This window comes from Cetorhinus maximus, chromosome 18 (assembly GCF_964194155.1).
Source record: "Cetorhinus maximus chromosome 18, sCetMax3.hap1.1, whole genome shotgun sequence".
In the NCBI taxonomy this organism is placed as follows: domain Eukaryota; kingdom Metazoa; phylum Chordata; class Chondrichthyes; order Lamniformes; family Cetorhinidae; genus Cetorhinus; species Cetorhinus maximus.
The window spans coordinates 532,049-551,207 of record NC_135896.1 but is presented as its reverse complement, the minus strand read 5'-3'; the positions used below and the strand labels follow the sequence as shown (position 1 = coordinate 551,207).

Here is a 19,159-nt window from a genome sequence, read left to right as displayed (position 1 = left end):
AATTGAACTCCCTGGTATCCGCATGCTTTCCAAACCCACTGCCCTGAATTCCCCAGCATAGCCATGCTCCCCAAACCAGTTGTATTATAACCTTGGGTTATCCTGCAATCGGATGGGGTACAATCACATTGACCCAAATACACTGAGCTTCAACACAACTGATCAATCCATGCAGGATGAGTAGTAAGTCACTCCATTTGTACAGAGACAAGATTATCCTCCTTAGAAATGTCACCTTTAATGCTGTATTGCACTTTTTAAATACATATTGATTTCCCCTATTGAAGGCCACCAGGGATGGGCAATAAATGCTGCCCAGCCAGCGAAGCCCACATCCCGTGAATGAATAAAAAAAAGACTTTCATCTTAACTGTTTACAATTTGTTATGGACTGAGGAAGTTAAAATCCAGTGACACTGAGGAATGCATCAGGCAATCCCAGGATATACCCAGGGTGAAAGCTATGTTTAGCTGGGGTGGCAATGTGTCAAAACCAGTGTACAAAAGTCCCAAGGGCTGTTGTTAATGGGAACTTATTTCAATTCAGAATGGTGCGTCAGGATGTGACTGAGCTCCATGATGCACCTGCTGCTCACCTGCTGTGACAAGACAGGTGAGGTTTGGGAAAGTGTTACTGTATGATAGGCTGGGATTGGGACTCAGCAGATCATTGACACTTTCTACATTTCACTTCCTGTCTGTGATTGAGATGGTGATACTAATCGAGGTGTTTAAAAATGATCAAAGGATTTGATAGCGTAAATGAAGAGAAACTACTTCCAATGGTGGGTCTATGCAGAATAGCTGGGTCATTCAGAGGTGATGTCAGAAAGCACTGCCTCACAAAATGCAAATCTGAAATTTACCCCCAAAAAGCAGTTGAGACTGAGAGTCAATGGAGCTTTCAACACTGATATAGATAACTTTTTATTAGGCAGGGCTATTACAGTGTTACAGAACCAAGGTGGATAAATTGAGTTACATAGAAACATTCACAATTTACAGCACATAAGGAGGCCATTCAGCCCATTGTCTCTGTACTAGCCGAATGAACCATCCAGCCTAATTCATAGAAACATAGAAACTAGGAGCAGGAGTAGGCCATTCGGCCCTTCGAGCCTGCTCCGCCATTCATTATGATCATGGCTGATCCTCTATCTCAACACCGTACTCCCGCTTTCTCCTCATACCCCTTGATGCCTTTAGAGTCCAGAAATGTATCTATTTCCTTCTTAAATATATTCAGTGACTTGGCCTCCACAGCCTCTGTGGTAGAGAATTCCACAGGTTCACCACCCTCTGAGTGAAGAAGTTTCTCCTCATCTCAGTCCTAAATGGCCTACCGCGTATCCTGAGACTGTGACCCCTTGTTCTAGACCCCCCACAATGGAGTTCAATGTGAAGAAGTGTGAGGTGATGCATTCGGGGAGGACAAACAAGGCCACTTTCCAGCCCTCAGTCCATAGCCCTGTAAGTCACCGTACTACAAGTTAATTTCCATGTATTATTTAAATGCAATGAGAGTTTACTGCTAATAAAATAGGTTCTTCCTATCTACTCTATCTAGGTCCCTCATTACTTTATAAACCTCAATGAAATCTCTCCTCAGCCTCCTCTGTTCCAAAGACAACAGCCCCAGCCTATCCAATCTTTCCTCATCGCTAAAATTCTGCAACCCAGGTATATCTTCATTAATCTTCTCTGTGACCCTGCTTAGTAATGCAGTGATCTCAACTGTACGCAGTACTCTGGCTGTGGCCTAACTAGTGTTTTATACAGTTCTGGCTTAACCTCCCTGTTCTTATGCTCTCAGTCTTATTTACTAAAGGAAAGTGTTCCATATGCTTTCTTATCCACCTTATCAACCTGTCCTATTACCCACCTTATCTACCTGTCCTATTACCCACCTTATCTACCTGTCCTATTACCCACCTTATCTACCTGTCCTCTTACCCACCTTATCTACCTGTCCTATTACCCACCCTATCTACCTGTCCTATTACCCACCTTAGCAACCTGTCCTATTACCCACCTTATCTACCTGTCCTATTACCCACCTTATCTACCTGTCCTATTACCCACCTTATCTACCTGTCCTATTACCCACCTTATCTACCTGTCCTATTACCCACCTTATCTGCCTGTCCTATTACCCACCTTATCAACCTGTCCTATTACCCACCTTATCAACCTGTCCTATTACCCACCTTATCTACCTGTCCTATTACCCACCTTATCTGCCTGTCCTATTACCCACCTTATCAACCTGTCCTATTAACCACCTTATCTACCTGTCCTATTACCCACCTTATCTACCTGTCCTATTACCCACCTTATCTACCTGTCCTATTACCCACCTTATCTACCTGTCCTATTACCCACCTTATCTACCTGTCCTATTACCCACCTTATCTACCTGTCCTATTACCCACCCTATCTACCTGTCCTATTACCCACCTTATCAACCTGTCCTATTACCCACCTTATCTACCTGTCCTATTACCCACCTTATCTACCTGTCCTATTACCCACCTTATCAACCTGTCCTATTACCCACCTTATCTACCTGACCTGGTTCAGGGATCTGTGAATATACACTCCAAATTCCCTCTGTTCCTCTACGCCTCTCATTATCCTCCCATTTATTATCTCGTCTTTTGCCTTGTTTGACCTCCCCGAATGCATCATCTCACCCTTCTCCACATTGAATTCCATTGGCCATTTTTCTGCCACCTCATCGATACCTTCCTGCAGTTTACAGCTTTCTTCCTCACTATCGACCACAATACCAACATGCTTTTATCATCTTCAAACTTCCTCATCATGGCCTCTACATTTAAATCTAAATCATTGATATATACCATGAACAGCAAGGGACCCAGTACTGAGCCCTGTGGAACCCCAATGGAAACAGCCTTCCAGTCACAAAAACACTGTTGACCTTTGCTTCCTGTCACTGAGACGATTTTGGATCCATTTGCCACTTTCCTTTAGATCCCATGATGTATTAATTCTCTGATCAGTCTGCCATGTGGGACTTTGTCAAAAACCTTGCTAAAATCCATGTAGACTACATCAAATGCACTAACCTCATCAAGCCACCCCAAACATTTCAATCAAATAGCCAGATACAACCTTCTCTTAATAAATCCATGATGACTGCCCTTGATTAATCCATGCCTTCCTAAATAATTACTTGCCCACAACTGAGATTAGCCTGACTGGCTTAATCCATTCCTCCCTTTGTAAATAACAATACAATATTAGCTTGCGTCCAGCACCAGGCCTGTAGCTAGAGAGAATTGGAAAATAATGGTCAGAGCCTCCACTATTTCTTCTCTTGTTTTTCTTAGCAGCCTGGGATACCTCTAATCTGGACTGGGTGATTTGTCCATTTTCAAATAATTAAATATTTCCTCTCTCATTATGTTTATCCCATAGAATATTTTACACTCCTCCTCAACTACAATGTATGCATTGTCCTCTTCGTTTATGAAGACAGATGCAAAGTATTCATGAAGAACCATGCCAATGTCTTCTGTCTCCACACCCGTTACCTTTTTGGTCTCTATTAGGCCCTTCTCTTTCTTTTTGCTCTTTATGTATTTATAAAATATCTTTGGATTTTCCTTAAATTTACTCAACAATATTTTCTCATGCCCTCTCTTTACTTTCCCAATATCCTTTTTAATTTCACCCCTGGGCTTTCTTTACACTTTCTGCAATATTAAGCTCTGGGTGGAGTTAAGATTCTAATTGAATGGTAGAACAAGCTCAAGGGGCTCTCCATATCCCACCTCCCCACTTCTCTCTGTATCCCTTAACCCCACCTTCTCTCAATGTGCCAGAGTACATAAATTATAATTTCCAATGGTTGATAGAAAAAGGAATCATAGCCACAAGATTATATGTGGGAGATTTAGAGGCAGTGTCATTCACTCGCTTTAGCTGAGGCAGAAATAATGTCAGTATTTCAGACTGAATTGGACATGAGGATGAAGAGATGTGGCAACAGGCGGGTAAACGTGCTGAGGACTTACAGCTTTGCAGGGAGGAGAAACATGGACTGGTTGAGCTGAATGGTCTGTTTCCATATTCCATGCCCATTTCTGTGTATTTCCCTTGTTACTAAATAAAGTGGTTTGATTAAATCACTTAGATCTTTATTTCTTGAAATAAAACAGACTGTGGCACAATCAACATCCTGGGGGTTACCATTGACCAGAAACTGAACTGGACTTGCCATATAAATACTGTGGCTACAAGAGCAGGTCAGAGGCTGGGAATCCTGTGACGAGTAACTCACCTCCCGACTCCCCAAAGCCTGGCCACCATCTACAAGGCACAAGTCAGGAGTGTGATGGGATTACTCCCCACTTGCCTGGATGAGTGCAACTCCAACAACACTCAAGAAGCTTGACACCATCCAGGACAAAGCAGCCCACTTGATTGACACCACATCCACAAACATTCACTCCCTCCACCACCGATGCACAGTAGCAGCAGTGTGTACCATCTACAAGATGCACTGCAGGAATTCACCGAAGCTCCTTAGACAGCACCTTCCAAACCCACAACCACTACCACCTAGAAGGACAAGGGCAGCAGATACATGGGAACACCATCACCTGGAAGCTCCCCTCCAAGTCACTCACCATCCTGACTTGGAAATATATCGCCGTTCCTTCACTGTCGCTGGGTCAAAATCCTGGAACTCCCTCCCTAACAGCACTGTGGGTGTACCTACACCATATGGACTGCAGCGGTTTAAGAAGGCAGCTCACCACCACCTTCTAAAGGGGCAATTAACGATGGGCAATAAATGTTGGCCTAGCCAGTGATGCCCACATCCCATGAATGAATAATAAAAATCAGGTCAGGTCAGACTGCATTTGTATAAAGCAATGATTGGGGAGATTCATCCCTCAGGGCATTGACACTGTGTGGCATTAACCTTAGAAACAATTTGTGAATCTGATGGTTCCCATCACTACACCCCCATCAGCACCTCAGAGCCATCACCCTCCACCTACCACCACACTCGCCCCACCCCGGGGGCTCTCTCTTCGTATATACACTAACTGTTCTCCAGGTGAATCAGCTATTCACCAGTCTTTTTGTTTGCTGCTACCCTTTATCTTCTGCCCTTGAAGTTTATTCACCAGCCCCAGTCTCATCACCTTCAGTTTACTCACATTAAAAAATGCCTGTCACTTGTCAACCCAATCCATCACCATCCTCAACGTTTGGTCTCCTTTTCTCTCTCTCTTACAGTCAGCAAACTTAAATCACCCTAATGACAAGTTTGTGAAACACTAAGTGATTTTCAAAACAGAAATTTATTTAAGCAAAATAGCTCTCTAACCAATTCACAGGTGATGTACTGAGCACATGGACAAGATGGAAGCAGCAAATGATAGACAGAGCTAAGCGATCCTATATCCAACAGATCAGATCTAAGCTCTGCAGTCCTGCCACATCCAGTTGTGAATGGTGGTGGACAATTAAACAATTCACTGGAGGAGGACGCTCCACAAATATCCCCATCCTCAATGATGGAGGAGCCCAGCACATCAGTGCAAAAGACAAGGCTGAAGCATTCGCAACAATCTTCAGCCAGAAGTATTGAGTGGATGATCCATCTCTGCCTCCTCCAGAGGTCCTCAGCATCACAGATGTCCATCTTCAGCCAATTTGATTCACTGATATACAGCCCCAACTCCAATGTCCCACCTCTAATGCTCCGATATCCCTCAACCCAACTCTCCGATATCCAACACCCAACTCTCCGATATCCCCCAACACTTCGATATCCCCCCCAACACTCCAATATTGCCCCCAGCTCTTCGATATCTACCTACAGCTCTCCAATATCCTGCCCAATACTCCGATATCCCCCACACCCAACATTCCAGTATCGCTCCCAACACTCCGATAGCCCCCCAACACACCGATATCTCCTCAACACTCCGATATCCAACCCCCAACACTCCGATAGCCAACACCCAATACTCCGATATCTACCCCCAAGATTCTGATATCCACCCCCAACACTCTGATATCCCTGCCCAACACTCCAATATCCCCCCCAACACTCCAATATCCCCCACAACACTCCGATATACATCCCCAAAACTCTGATATCCTCGCCCAACACTCTGATATCCCCCAACACTTCGATATCTACCCCCAACACTCTGATATCCCGCCCAACACTACGATATTCCCACCCAACACTTGGATATCCCCACCCAACATTCCAATATCCTCTCAACATTCCAATATCCCCCAAACATTCCGATATCCACCACCAACTCTCCTATAACCCCGCCCAACACTCCCGATATCCCCCCCCAACACTCCGATATCCCCGCCCAATACTCTGATATGCACCCAACACTTCGATATCTATCCGCAACACTCCAATATCCCACCCAATACTATGATATTCCCACCCAACACTTGGATATCCCCACCCAACATTCCAATATCCTCTCAACATTCCAATATCCCCCAAACATTCCGATATCCACCACCAACTCTCCTATAACCCCGCCCAACACTCCCGATATCCCCCCCCAACACTCCGATATCCCCGCCCAATACTCTGATATGCACCCAACACTTCGATATCTATCCGCAACACTCCAATATCCCACCCAATACTATGATATTCCCATCCAACATTCGGATATCCCCACTCAAAACTCCAATATCCTCTCAACACTCCAATACCCCCCAACACTCCAATATCCTCTCAACACTCTGATAACCCCCAACACTCCAATATCCCCCAACACTCCCATATCCACCCCCAACACTAAGATATCCACCCCCAACAGTCCAATATCCAACCCCTAACCACTCCGATATCCTCCTCAACACTCCAATATCCCCCACCCCCAACACTCCGATATCCCCCAACACTCTGATATCGCCTCCCAAAACTCCGATATCTCCCACCCACCATACTCCGACATCCCCCCAACACTTCGATATCTACCCCAAACACTCCAATATCCTGCCCAACCCTCCAATATTCCCACCCAACACTCGGATATCCCGCCCAACACTCAGATATCCTGCTCAACACTCAGATATCCTGCCTAACACTCAGATATCCCGCCCAACACTCGGATATACCGCCCAATACTCCGATATCCTGCCCAACACTCCGATATCTCCCCCAACACTTCGATATCTACCCCAAACACATCAATATCCTGCCCAACCCTCCGATATTCCTACCGAATACTCGGATATCCCACCCAACACGCGGATATCCTGCCCAACACTCCGATATCCCCCCAACACTCCGATAGCCCCTAACTTTCTGATATCCCCACAACACTCTGATATACCGCATCCCTCCAACTCTCCAATATCTCCCCCAACACTCCAATACCCTCCACCCACCAACACTCCGATATCCCCCACCCAACACTCTGATACCTCCCACCCAAGAGTCCAATATCTGCATTCAACACCCTGATATCCCCCGACACTCCGATATCCCTCACCCACACTCCAATATCTCCCTCAACACTTCAATAACAATCGCCAGCATTCCAATATCCCACCCAACACTCCGATATTCCCACCCAACACTTGGATATCCCGCCCAAAACCCGGATATCCCACCCAGCACTCCGATATCCCCAACACTCCAATATCCCCCCAACTCTCCGATATCCCTGTAACACTCCAATATCCCGCACTCCCCAACTCTCCAATATCTCCCCAACACTCAGATACCCTCATCCACCAACACTCCGATATCGGCACCCAACACTCCGATATCCAACTCCCAACACTCCGATATCCCCCCAACACTCTGATATCCCCCAACACCCTGACATCCTCCACCCCCAACACACTTATATCCCCCGACACTCCGATATCCCCCACCCACCCACACTCCGATATCTCCCTCAACACTTCAATATCTACCCCCAACATTCCAACATCCCGCCCAACACTCCGATATTCCCACCCAACATTGATATCCCCCCCACGCTCTGATATCACTGCCCAACCCTCTAATAGCCCCCCAACATTCCAATATCCCTCCCACACTCCGATATCCCCCCAACTCTCCGATATCCCTGCAACACTCCGATATCCCACACTCCCCAACTCACCAATGTCCTCCCAACACTCCGATACTCCCACCCACCAACACTCCGATATCCGCACCCAATGCTCCGATATTCCCAACACTCTGATATCCCCCCACTCTGATATGCTCCCCAACACTCCGATATCCACCCCCAACACTCCGATATTCCCCCAACATTCCGATATCATTGTCCATCCCTGGTTGTCCTTGAGAAGGTGGTGGTGAGCTGCCTTCTTAAACCGCTGCAGTCCATGTGGTGTAAGTACACCACAGTGCTGTTAGGAAGGGAGTTCCAGGATTTTGACCCAGCGACAGTGATGGAATGGCGATATATTTCCAAGTCAGGATGATGAGTGACTTGGAGGGGAATTTCCAGGTGGTGGTGTTCCCATCTATTTTCTGCCCTTGACCTTCTAGATGGTAGTGGTCGTGGGTTTGGAAGATGCTATATAAGGAGCCTTGGTGAGTTTCTGTAGTGCATCTTGTAGATGGTACACACTGCTGCTACTGTGCATCGGTGGTGCAGGGAGTGAATGTTTGTGGATGTGATGCCAATCAAGTAGGCTGCTTTGTCCTGGATGGTGTCAAGTTCTCGAGTGTTGTTGGAACTGCACTCATCCAGGCAAGTGGGGAGTATTCCATTACACTCCTGACTTGTGCCTTGTAGATGGTGGACAGGCTTTGGGAGTTCGGAGGTGAGTTACTCGTTGCACGATTTCTGGCCTCTCACCTGCTCCTGTAGCTACAGTATTTATATGGCTAGTTCAGTTTCTGGTCAATGGTAACCCAAAGGATGTTGATAGTGGGGGATTCAGTGATTGTAATGCCATTGAACGTCATGGGGCGATGGTTAGATTCTCTCTTGTTGGAGATGGTCATTGCCTGACACTTGTGTGGCATGCATGTTACTTGCCACTTGTCAGCCCAAGTCCGAATGTTGTCCAGGTCTCGCTGCATTTGGACATGGACTTTTTCAGCATCTGAGGAATCGTGAATGGTGCTGAACATTGTGCAATCATCAACGAACATCCCCACTTCTGACGTTATGATGGAAGGAAGGTCATTGATGAAGCAGCTGAAGATGGTTGGGTCTAGGACACTACCCTGAGGAACTCCTGCAGTGATGTCAGAGAATCACAGAATCACACAGTGCAGAAGAGGCCCTTCGGCCCATCGAGTCTGCATCGGCACGTGAGAAACACCTGAGCTACCTACCTAATCCCATTTACCAGCACTTGGCACATAGCTTTGAATGTTATCACTTGCCAAGTGGTCATCCAGTTACTTTTTAAAGGATGTGAGGCAAAGTATGGGGGAGGGGGGTGGGGAGATGAGGAGGGGGTGGTTTCCATTGGGGTGTGGGGATACTGCATTCGCTGCTCCCAATGCGGTTTCCTCTACATTGGAGAGACCAAACGCAGACTGGGTGACCGCTTTGCAGAACACCTTCGGTCTGTCCGCAAGCATGACCCAGACCTTCCTGTCGCTTGCCATTTCAACACTCCACCCTGCTCTCTTGCCCACATGTCCGTCCTTGGCTTGCTGCATTGTTCCAGTGAAGCCCAACGCAAACTGGAGGAACAGCACCTCATCTTCCGACTAGGCACTTTACAGCCTTCCGGACTGAATATTGAGTTCAACAACTTTAGATCATGAACTCTCTCCTCCATCCCCACCCCCTTTCCGATCCCAATAATTCCAATAATTTATATAGATTTTTCTTTTCCCACCTATTTCCATTGTTTTTAAATGTATTTCCATCCATTGTTTTATCTCCACCTTTTAGCCTTTTTCGATCCCTTCCCCCCACCCCACCCCCACTAGGGCTATCTGTACCTTGCTCGTCCTGCTTTCTACCCTTAATTAGCACATTCCTTAGATAATATCACCACCTTCAACACCTCTTTGTCCTTTTGTCTATGACATCATTTGGCAATCTCCACGTATCACTGGCCCTCTATCCAGCTCTACCTGTCCCACCCCCCTTAAACCAGTTTATATTTCACCTCTTTTCTATTTTTACTTAGTTCTGTTGAAGAGTCATTTGGACTCGAAACGTTAACTGTTCCTCTCCGCAGATGCTGTCAGACCTGCTGAGTTTTTCCAGGTATTTTTATTTTCCAGCATCCGCAGAATTTTGCTTTTATTTAAATTGGGGATGAGAATCCCAGCAGCGGGAATGGGGCGGGCGAGGGGGGCGGGGCTGGCCTGACGCTCCTTTCTTTCCCTCACCAACATGGCGGCTGGAATGTGCCCCTTGACCTCCAAGTAAGCGGTTTCCGGTTCCAGGCGGTCGGTCCACCACAGTTTCCGGTCCCCCGGGCGGTATTTCGGTTCCGCCATGCCGGCCGCCCAGCCTGAGGTGTCCGAGCGAGTGGCCGCTTTCCTCGGCCAGTTGACCCGGGGGGAGCTGCGCCGATCCGGGGAGGTGGCGGCGGGAACTGCGGGGCTCCTGCGGCAGATCGTGGCCCAAAGCCGGTGGAATAGCGCAGGTACCGGGGGGGCACAACGGAGACGGTAAATACCCCCCCCCCCGGGCTGGAGAGGGTAAATACCCCCCCCCCGGGCTGGAGAGGGTAAATACCCCCCCCCCCCCGGGCTGGAGAGGGTAAATACCCCCCCCCCCCGGGCTGGAGAGGGTAAATACCCCTCCCAGGGCCCGGAGAGGGTAAATACCCCCCCCCCCCGGGCTGGAGAGGGTAAATACCCCCCCCCCCCGGGCTGGAGAGGGTAAATACCCCCCCCCCCCCGGGCTGGAGAGGGTAAATACCCCCCCCCCCCCGGGCTGGAGAGGGTAAATACCCCCCCCCCCCCGGGCTGGAGAGGGTAAATACCCCTCCCAGGGCCCGGAGAGGGTAAATACCCCCCTCTCCCGGGCTGGAGAGGGTAAATATCCCCCCCCCCCGGGCTGGAGAGGGTAAATACCCCCCCCCCCCCCGGGCTGGAGAGGGTAAATACCCCCCCCCCCCGGGCTGGAGAGGGTAAATACCCCCCTCTCCCGGGCTGGAGAGGGTAAATACCCCCCTCTCCCGGGCTGGAGAGGGTAAATACCCCCCTCTCCCGGGCTGGAGAGGGTAAATACCCCTCCCAGGGCCCGGAGAGGGGCGTTTGCCCCCACCCCCCCTTCCCAGGCTGGAGATGGGTATTCACCCCCGCCAGCCAGGTTGTAGATGGCCATTTATCCTCTTCCCTCGCTGGGTATTTACCCTCAGACCTGCGCTTTCACGCCCCGGGCCCGATATTCACCCCTAGCCCCACGGACCCGAGTGTTAAACCGGTTGGCGTTTCTGTGCGTCCCGCTAATGTGCTGTTTCTCACCTCTGCAGGGGAGTTACTGGATTTGATCCGAACAGAAGGCCGGAGAGTGATGACTGCCCAGCCCTCAGAGACCAGTGTGGGGAACATTATCCGACGTGTGATGAAGATCATTCGAGAGGAATATGGCCGGTGAGAGCAGTGAGGAATTCTTAGAGAAATGGATTGAGTGGGTAACTTGGCATGGGGATGGGCCGCGGGGTGAAATATTAGAAAGGAGAAACGAGACGAACAGAGGACAATGAGGGACAAATAATGCTAGAGTAAAGAATAGTTCAGAACTAGGTATCAGTGGGTAAATGTGAGGCAGTTTGAAATGGGTTTGGAATGTAAATGACATTAATAATGACATTAATAAGGCAGGTGAGCTGCAGGTGCAAGTCACCATCTGGGACTATGACATAGCCATAACAGTGCTAAAGCAAAATGCTGGCCTAACCCACAACCTCTACCATCTAGAAGGACAAGGGCAGCAGATAGATGGGAACATCACCATCTGGAAGTTCCCCTCCAAGTCACTCACCATCCTGACTTGGAAATATATCACCGTTCCTTCACTGTCGCTGGGTCAAAATCCTGGAACTCCCTCCCTAACAGCACTGTGGGTGTATCTACACCACAGGGACTGCAGCGGTTCAAGAAGGCAGCTCATCACCACCTTCTCAAGGGCAAATAGGGATGGGCAATAAATGCTGGCCCAGCCAGCAAAGCCCACATCCCATGGCTGATTTAGAAAAAATCTGTGGATGCTGAAAATCTGAAATAAAACAGAAAATGCTGGAAATACTCAGCAGGGGTCCAGCAGCATCTCTGGAGAGAGAAACAGAGTTAATGTTTCACGTCGATAAATCTTTCTCCAGTTTGAGTGAGGTCACTGTTGTTACTGATTCTTGGGAACTTAATATTCTTGACTACAAGGTATTCAAGAAAGAGATGGAAGGAAAAATAAGAGGTGGTAATGGCAGTATTGATCAACGAAACTTATAACGCTAGCGAGAGATGATATGGTTGAGAATCAAAGACAGAATCTGTTTGGTTTGAGTTAAGGAACAGTGAGGGAGACCCCACCATTCACTAGTTTCAAGTGACCACCTTATTTTATTTTGCTGATGGGTTGTTGTTGAGGGCGGTAGAAGCAAAAGTCCAGTAGTAACTTTCAAAAGGGAATTGAATAAATATGTCTATTTTTCAGAGCCGACATGATGAGCCCCACAGCTTTGTTTAGTGCTGTAACATTTTCTGATTGTGAGAACTGAGTGGGGGGTTTTTATTGAGTAGAGCAGGGCCTGCTCTCGCTGCTGTTTGCTTCCTGTGCCACTAATCTGTGTGAGTGTTTTGCAGGCTTCGAGGCTGCAGTGAGGAGACAGACCAGGATTCACTCCATAAACTGCTGACTTCGGGCAGTCAGAGTGAAGATTTCAGTGTGAGTTTCCCACTGCTCAGAACCAACGTCATTGAAGCAATTAACGAACTTCTGATGGAGCTCGGTAGGTTTAGTGGGGGTGGGGCAGTCTAGGGGTGGGGGTACAAGAACTTTTTTGCATGGTTAGCAGAGGAGGAATGTCTGGTGGGGGTGTGCAGAGAGGAGCTGTAGGGGGTCGGGCTGGAGGAGTCACTGCCGATTGGGTCGGGGTGGGGTGGGCGTTTGTGGGGTGGGGGGATGTTGGTGGTGGGTGGTGCAGCCAGGGGTGTGGTGTCCATTCAGTGTTAAGGGGTCTGTGTTAACTGCTTGCTTCTTGTTTGGCAGAGGGGACTATGTATAACATTGCAATACAGGCCTTGGAACACATCCACTCCAATGAGGTGATCATGACACTGGGCCGCTCCCCAACTGTTGAAGCTTTTCTCAAAGACGCAGCTCGAAAACGCAGCTTCCATGTAATTGTTGCTGAATGTGCTCCCTACTGCCAGGTGAGTGAGAACTGGTCAGAGTCAGAAATCGTTACATCCGGGAGGTGGGGGGCAGAGAAGCAATTACTGAACAATATTGTTTGTTTACGTAAGACACGTTGTTCCCAATGTTCAGACTTTCCTCAGGGGCTCGCTGCTTTCCTCCCTCCACTGCACCTCCTCCCCTCTCTTCCAGATTCCCCCTTGCCTCTTTCTCTCCCCTGCAGGCCTTCCCCCCACCAAGGGCCTGTGCAGCACACTGACCCCAGTCTGATTGTAGTTTCTGGGTTCCAGGGTCATGAGATGTCTGTCGCTTTGTCTGCAGCCGGAATTGAAACGACCGTCATTACTGATGCTGCCATCTTCGCTGTAATGTCCCGTGTAAATAAGGTAATGGTCCCCAGTGGGATGGGGCTTGCATCTGCCGGAGTGCCCAGTGGGTTTGAGGGGGAGGGGGGGCTGCTGTCTGTTTGCCTGTGAAGCCGTGGGTATGGGGGGGGGGGCGGTGGTTTGGAAGGGACATGGTATGTGCACAATGAGCATGTGCCTGTCCACTAGGCAGTAGGTGACACTGAAGGGTATGGAGGGTTGGTGAGGAGGTGGAAGGTGTTGTGCAGAGTCATAAGGTGTGTGTGTATGAGAGAGAGAGAGTGAGTGCATATATATGGGGTATCTTCCTGTACTGATCCGTTGCTGTTTCTGCAGGTGATCATTGGCACTAAGACCATCCTGGCTAATGGGGGACTACGAGCTGTGAATGGAGCTCATACTCTCGCTCTCGCAGCAAGGCACCACTCCACACCTGTTATAGTCTGTGCTGCCATGTTCAAGCTGTGCCCACAGGTAGGTAGTTGGCTCTAATCCAATAACATCTCTTCAGCTTTAAATTACCAGAAGAAAGAACTTGCATTTCAATACCATGTCCTTAGGATATTCCAAAGCACTTCACAGCTAATGAGGTGCTCTAAGTGTACTCACTGTTGTAAACACTCCCAGGGCGGGTACAGCACAGGGTTAGACACAGAGTAAAGCTCCCTCTACACTGTCCCCATCAAACACTCCCAGGGCAGGTACAGCACAGGGTTAGATACAGAGTAAAGCTCCCTCTACACTGTCCCCATCAAACACTCCCAGGGCAGGTACAGCACAGGGTTAGATACAGAGTAAAGCTCCCTCTACACTGTCCCCATCAAACACTCCCAGGACAGGTACAGCACAGGGTTAGATACAGAGCAAAGCTCCCTCTACACTGTATCCTCAAATGATAAATGCTCTTGAATTGTTAATGATGAAATGTAACCAGTTGTCTGATCTCCCAATCCTATGCTCCTGCCCTGATACAATATGGACAAGGATTTGGCTTCATTTGCTGCTTATTGTGCTTTTGTTAATCTGTTTCTTAATTTGTAGTTTCCCAATGAGGAGAACACATTTCACAAGTTTGTTTCACCGCAGGAGGTGCTCCCTTTCACAGAAGGTACGTGTCCCTGGTCAGAGTTTGGTTCAGACAGCAGTCTGTCTGCTCTCCTCTGTAGAGAATATCTGATCACTTATGAGAAAGCTGCGAATCCATTCACACCGTTAACACTCATGTGCTGGTTATGCCTGGAATGATCATGGATCAGTTCCTCTGTGTTGCAGGCATATGTGGTCTGAAATGGACATCGCCTACAACACATTCTGCCTCAGCTGACAGAATTGTGAAGCAGGTACTTCAGAAACCACATCCTGGCACAGAATGTGATCCAATTACTGTTGGTGATACAACAATGTCCTGGGTTCCTGATTTCTAATGGGTTACTGTGGGTTGAGAAGCCAAGGAGTATTCTGCCCTGTGGTTAAAACTCAGTGACCAGCTGAGTTTTTCCAGCATTTTCTGTTTTGATTTTAGATTTCCAGTATGCACAGTATTTTGCTTTTATCTCACTGTGTGATATGTTCTGTAACAGAGGTACTCAGCTAGGGATTCGTGAGTTGTTTGTCCCAGCAGAAGTCACTCTTACATTGAGAAGAGTCTTAACTGTAAGCTCTAAAAAAATTTTGCAAGTTAGGTTGGACACCGTTAGAAAGTTTCTGGGAACGTGTCTATCACTGTTTTATCTCGATAAGTTTCTTTGATTGTTTCCATTCATGGAGTGGCAGGGGGAAAGTGGGATGGAACAAAAGAGATTTCCCAGTTCTTGAAGCTGTGTCAAAGCTGGAATAATCAGGATCTGATGTGATTCCTATGTTGTTCCCTACTGGACATGATGGAGTCTCGATATTCCCATCCTTTGAGTAAATACCACTGGCTATTTTTGAAAGGGTGTGGAGGAGAAAAGGGCAGAGGGGGACTTACTGCTAAAGGGTTTGTGGAGATGAGCTCTGGGCCCTGTTTATGTCTCCATTTTCCTCCATTATTGGTGTGGATAATTGGAGCTGCTGGCTTTCACTGCTGTGTATAAGTTTGGTATTGAAATACTGTCACAGGGGGTCTCTGGACTAAGAGAGAAGGCGGGGGCTAAAACAATGGAGAGAAACTGGGTCATATACTGATATGAAGTACACATTGTACAGGGGAAAAGGTCCTCGATCTTTTTTTTTATTCTTTCAAAGGATGTGTGTGTAGCTGGCTGGGCCAGCGTTTATTGCCCATCCCTGATTACCCTTGAGAAGGTGGTGGTGAGCTGCCTTCTTGAATCGCTGCAGTCCATGTGGTGTAGGTACACCCACAGTGCTGTTAGGGAGGGAGTTCCAGGATTTTGACCCAGCGACAGTGAAGGAACGGCTGATATATTTCCAGTTTGGAGTAGGAACTTGCAGGTGGTGGGGTTCCCATGCATCTGCTGCCCTTGTCCTTCTAGGTAGTAGAGGTTGTGGCTTTGGAGGGTAGTTCGATGGAGCTTTAGCAAGTTGCTGCAGTGCATCTTGTAGATGGTGCACACTGGTCCACAGTAGCAGCAATGGTGGAGGGGGTGAATGTTTAAGATGGTCTTTGGGGTACTGGCCAAGCAGGCTGCTTTGTCCTGGATGATGTTCAGTGTCTTGACCTGCTCATTGTGGGAGGGAATCTGTAGATGGACCAGGGAATAGGAATAAATAAATCATTATTGTCTGAGATTTTACCGAGCCCACTCATTGGTTGGAAGAGAAAACAGTAGAACTATGAAAATATAGTATAGTCTGGTTACTAAGAACAGAAGTTTTGCTAGATCTAGCTATGAATAATGAAATAGATCAGGTTAGGATTTAAATGTGGGTGAGTTAGTGGCCATACTATGATCAATTTCAGCTCCAAATAGAACAGGAGTGAATGACTAATGAAAAGCAAGTGCTGAAAAATTCCAGGGTGAGCTGCTGTGGTTAGATAGATGGAGAAATTGGGGCTCAGAATTATCAAACGATACTGGGAGATTTTTTTTTTGAAAAAAGAGACATGAGGAAAATCATTTTTACACAGGCAATGTATTCCAGATCCTAACCGCTTGCTGAGTGTGTTGGGGTAGATGCATTTGAAACCTTTGAAGAGAAAGGAATAATTATCTGGAGAGAGAAAATTTGCAGGGCTATGGGGAAAAAGGTGGATGAGTGGGACTAGGTGAGTTGCTCTTTTAGAGAGCTGACCTGGACAGGCTGAGTGGGCTGCCTTTTGTGCTGTAACCATTCTATGATTCTATCTCTCTTCCCCTTCCATCCCTGTCCCCGTCCCGCTCAAATTTTTTTTTTCTCACCTCCAACCCAATCACTATGTCAGTGACCGTCTAACTGTTGTTTCTTTCTTGCAGGTGAGATTCTGTGCAAAGTGAGCGCTCACTGCCCTGTGTTCGATTATGTTCCTCCAGAACTCATCACCCTGTTCATCTCCAACATTGGGGGAAATGCCCCTTCCTACATCTACCGGCTGATGAGTGAACTCTACAATCCTGATGACCATCACATATAAATTAATTAAACTCACTGACAGCAACTCATTGTTTCCATTCAATCAGACCACCTTCCCCTGCACATCATCTTCTCCAGCCAGGCAGCGTCCTATGTGCATATGTACACTCGCCCCACAGATGCAGTAATTGAGCAGTCATTACTCAATAATGCTTCTGCCTCCACCCATGTAAACGACAGGCTACAAAACCAGGCCAGAAACAGAAAATGCTGGAAATACTCAGCAGGTCTGGCAGTAGCTCTGAACAGAGAAACACAATTAACCTTTCAATCACCTTACATTTCTAACTTTTCCAGTTCTGATGAAACAGGGTTTAAGCAGGGGGAGGGGAGGATGGAAGAAGAATAAAAGGGAAAATCTGTGATAGGGTGGAAGGCAGGAGAGATTAAATGATAAAAGGGGTGATGTTGCAAAGCAAAAGGGAGTGATAATGGGATAAGCAAAGAAACAAAAGATGTATCCAGTGGAGGTGTAACTGGTAGAATCATGAATACCTGCCATCTAAAAGGAAAAAACAGAGAAAAACAAAGACCAACCAAAACCAGCAAAGAAAAAGGAAACAAAATGGGGGCAGTGGTTACAATTGGAAATTGCTGAATTCAATATTGAGTGCAGAAGGCTGACCGGACCACTGTGTAACATGTCAGAATACCCAGCCTGCTCCTTCACATTTATTGGAATAAATAGTTAATTAATAAGAAGTAATCATGGTACATAAAACAAATAATGAGTCTCTGTGACAGCAACCATCATATAGGTTTGTAAGATGTACTGGACGCTTTCCTGGGCAGAGGGGGAGTCCTGCTCCCAAGTACTGTCGAACATCAGTGTAAACGGGCATTGTGCATGGTCAGTGCTCTTCAACAGCCATCCAGACTGCAGAGACTGATGCCAAAGTATCAATATGGACGACACTGCTCCTTCCCACTCAATCTATCAGGCAGAGGTTGCACGGTCCCAGCTGCAAGGGGAGGTTATGATGGGGCTTTATCCATTCCATGTCTGTATAGGAAACTGAGTGCACACATGATCAAGTGATAGCAGAACACCGGTCATCTCAAGAAGTACAGATAAAGATTCTACCTGCCCAGAGATCTGTACTATCACCGCAGCCAATTAAACACTTTCACTGTTCAGCCGCACTTGACACAGCTTGTGCAGTTTCTGTAAATTTGGTCTACGATGAACCTAGGGATCAGAATAAACATGAAAATATAACCATCTAGTGGCTGAATCTAATCAAGAGATTCAAGTGGGTTTATATATAACTATCATCAGAAATGAGGAACAGACTGGAATCTAATTGGGTTTATATACAGACACACTATAACAGTACATATACACATCACTTTTCCCTGGCGAAGGAAGGAAGGAGAGGGAAAATTAGGACACTTGGATATTAGCTTGACATTAGTAACACAGGAAATGCTAGAATCTAAATGTAAACCCACTGTTGAAGAAAGGAGAGAGAAAGAAAACGGAGCTAGAGACCTGTTAGCCTGACATCAATAGTATGGAAAATGCTAGAATCTATGATAAAGGATGTGATAACTGAACACTTAGAACGTAATGGTAGGACTGAACAGAGTCAACATGGATTATGGAAGGGAAGTCACGTATGGCAAACCTGTTGGAAATTTTTCGAGGATGTAACTAGCAGAATAGATGAATCAGTGCATGTGGTGTGTTTGGATTTGCAGAAGGCTTTCAATAAGATCCCACACAGGAGGTTAGTAAACAAAATTGAGTGCGTATGAGATTGGGGGGAAATATACTGGTATGGATTGAGAATTGGTTAATGGACAGAAAACAAAGAGTAGGAATAAATGGGTCATTCTCAAGTTGGCAGGCTGTTACTAGTGGGGTACAACAAGGATCCATGCTTGGGCCCCAGCTATTTACAATCTATATCA

The 19,159-nt window shown here is 47.2% G+C and overlaps 2 protein-coding genes across 2 annotated transcripts in view; one reads left to right on the top strand and one right to left on the bottom strand.

Annotated features, from left to right (window-relative positions):
- Positions 1 to 10,420: 10,420 nt before the first annotated feature.
- On the top strand, positions 10,421 to 17,270 carry eif2b2 (eukaryotic translation initiation factor 2B, subunit 2 beta). The gene is made up of 8 exons (XM_078561927.1): positions 10,421 to 10,611; positions 11,446 to 11,566; positions 12,776 to 12,921; positions 13,182 to 13,345; positions 13,619 to 13,714; positions 14,030 to 14,167; positions 14,735 to 14,801; positions 17,089 to 17,270. Exons 1-8 carry the CDS (start codon positions 10,461 to 10,463, stop codon positions 17,244 to 17,246), a joined length of 1,041 nt encoding a protein of 346 aa, XP_078418053.1. The 5' UTR covers positions 10,421 to 10,460; the 3' UTR covers positions 17,247 to 17,270.
- Positions 17,271 to 17,904: 634 nt separating this feature from the next.
- mlh3 (mutL homolog 3 (E. coli)) overlaps positions 17,905 to 19,159 on the bottom strand; it is a 35,647-nt gene continuing 34,392 nt past the window's right edge. Inside the window, exon 13 of the mRNA XM_078563387.1 lies at positions 17,905 to 18,434. Coding sequence (XP_078419513.1) covers positions 18,363 to 18,434 — 72 coding nt within the window. The 3' untranslated portion in view covers positions 17,905 to 18,362. The remainder of the gene's footprint in view (positions 18,435 to 19,159) is intronic.

Excerpts from the sequence above, each read along its gene's own strand:
- eif2b2 (XM_078561927.1), top strand. The coding sequence starts at position 10,461 with ATGCCGGCCGCCCAGCCTGAGGTGTCCGAGCGAGTGGCCGCTTTCCTC. Across the intron at positions 12,922-13,181 it reads CGAACTTCTGATGGAGCTCG|AGGGGACTATGTATAACATT; the intron begins GTAGGTTTAGTG and ends CTTGTTTGGCAG. Across the intron at positions 14,802-17,088 it reads GGTGCTCCCTTTCACAGAAG|GTGAGATTCTGTGCAAAGTG; the intron begins GTACGTGTCCCT and ends TCTTTCTTGCAG.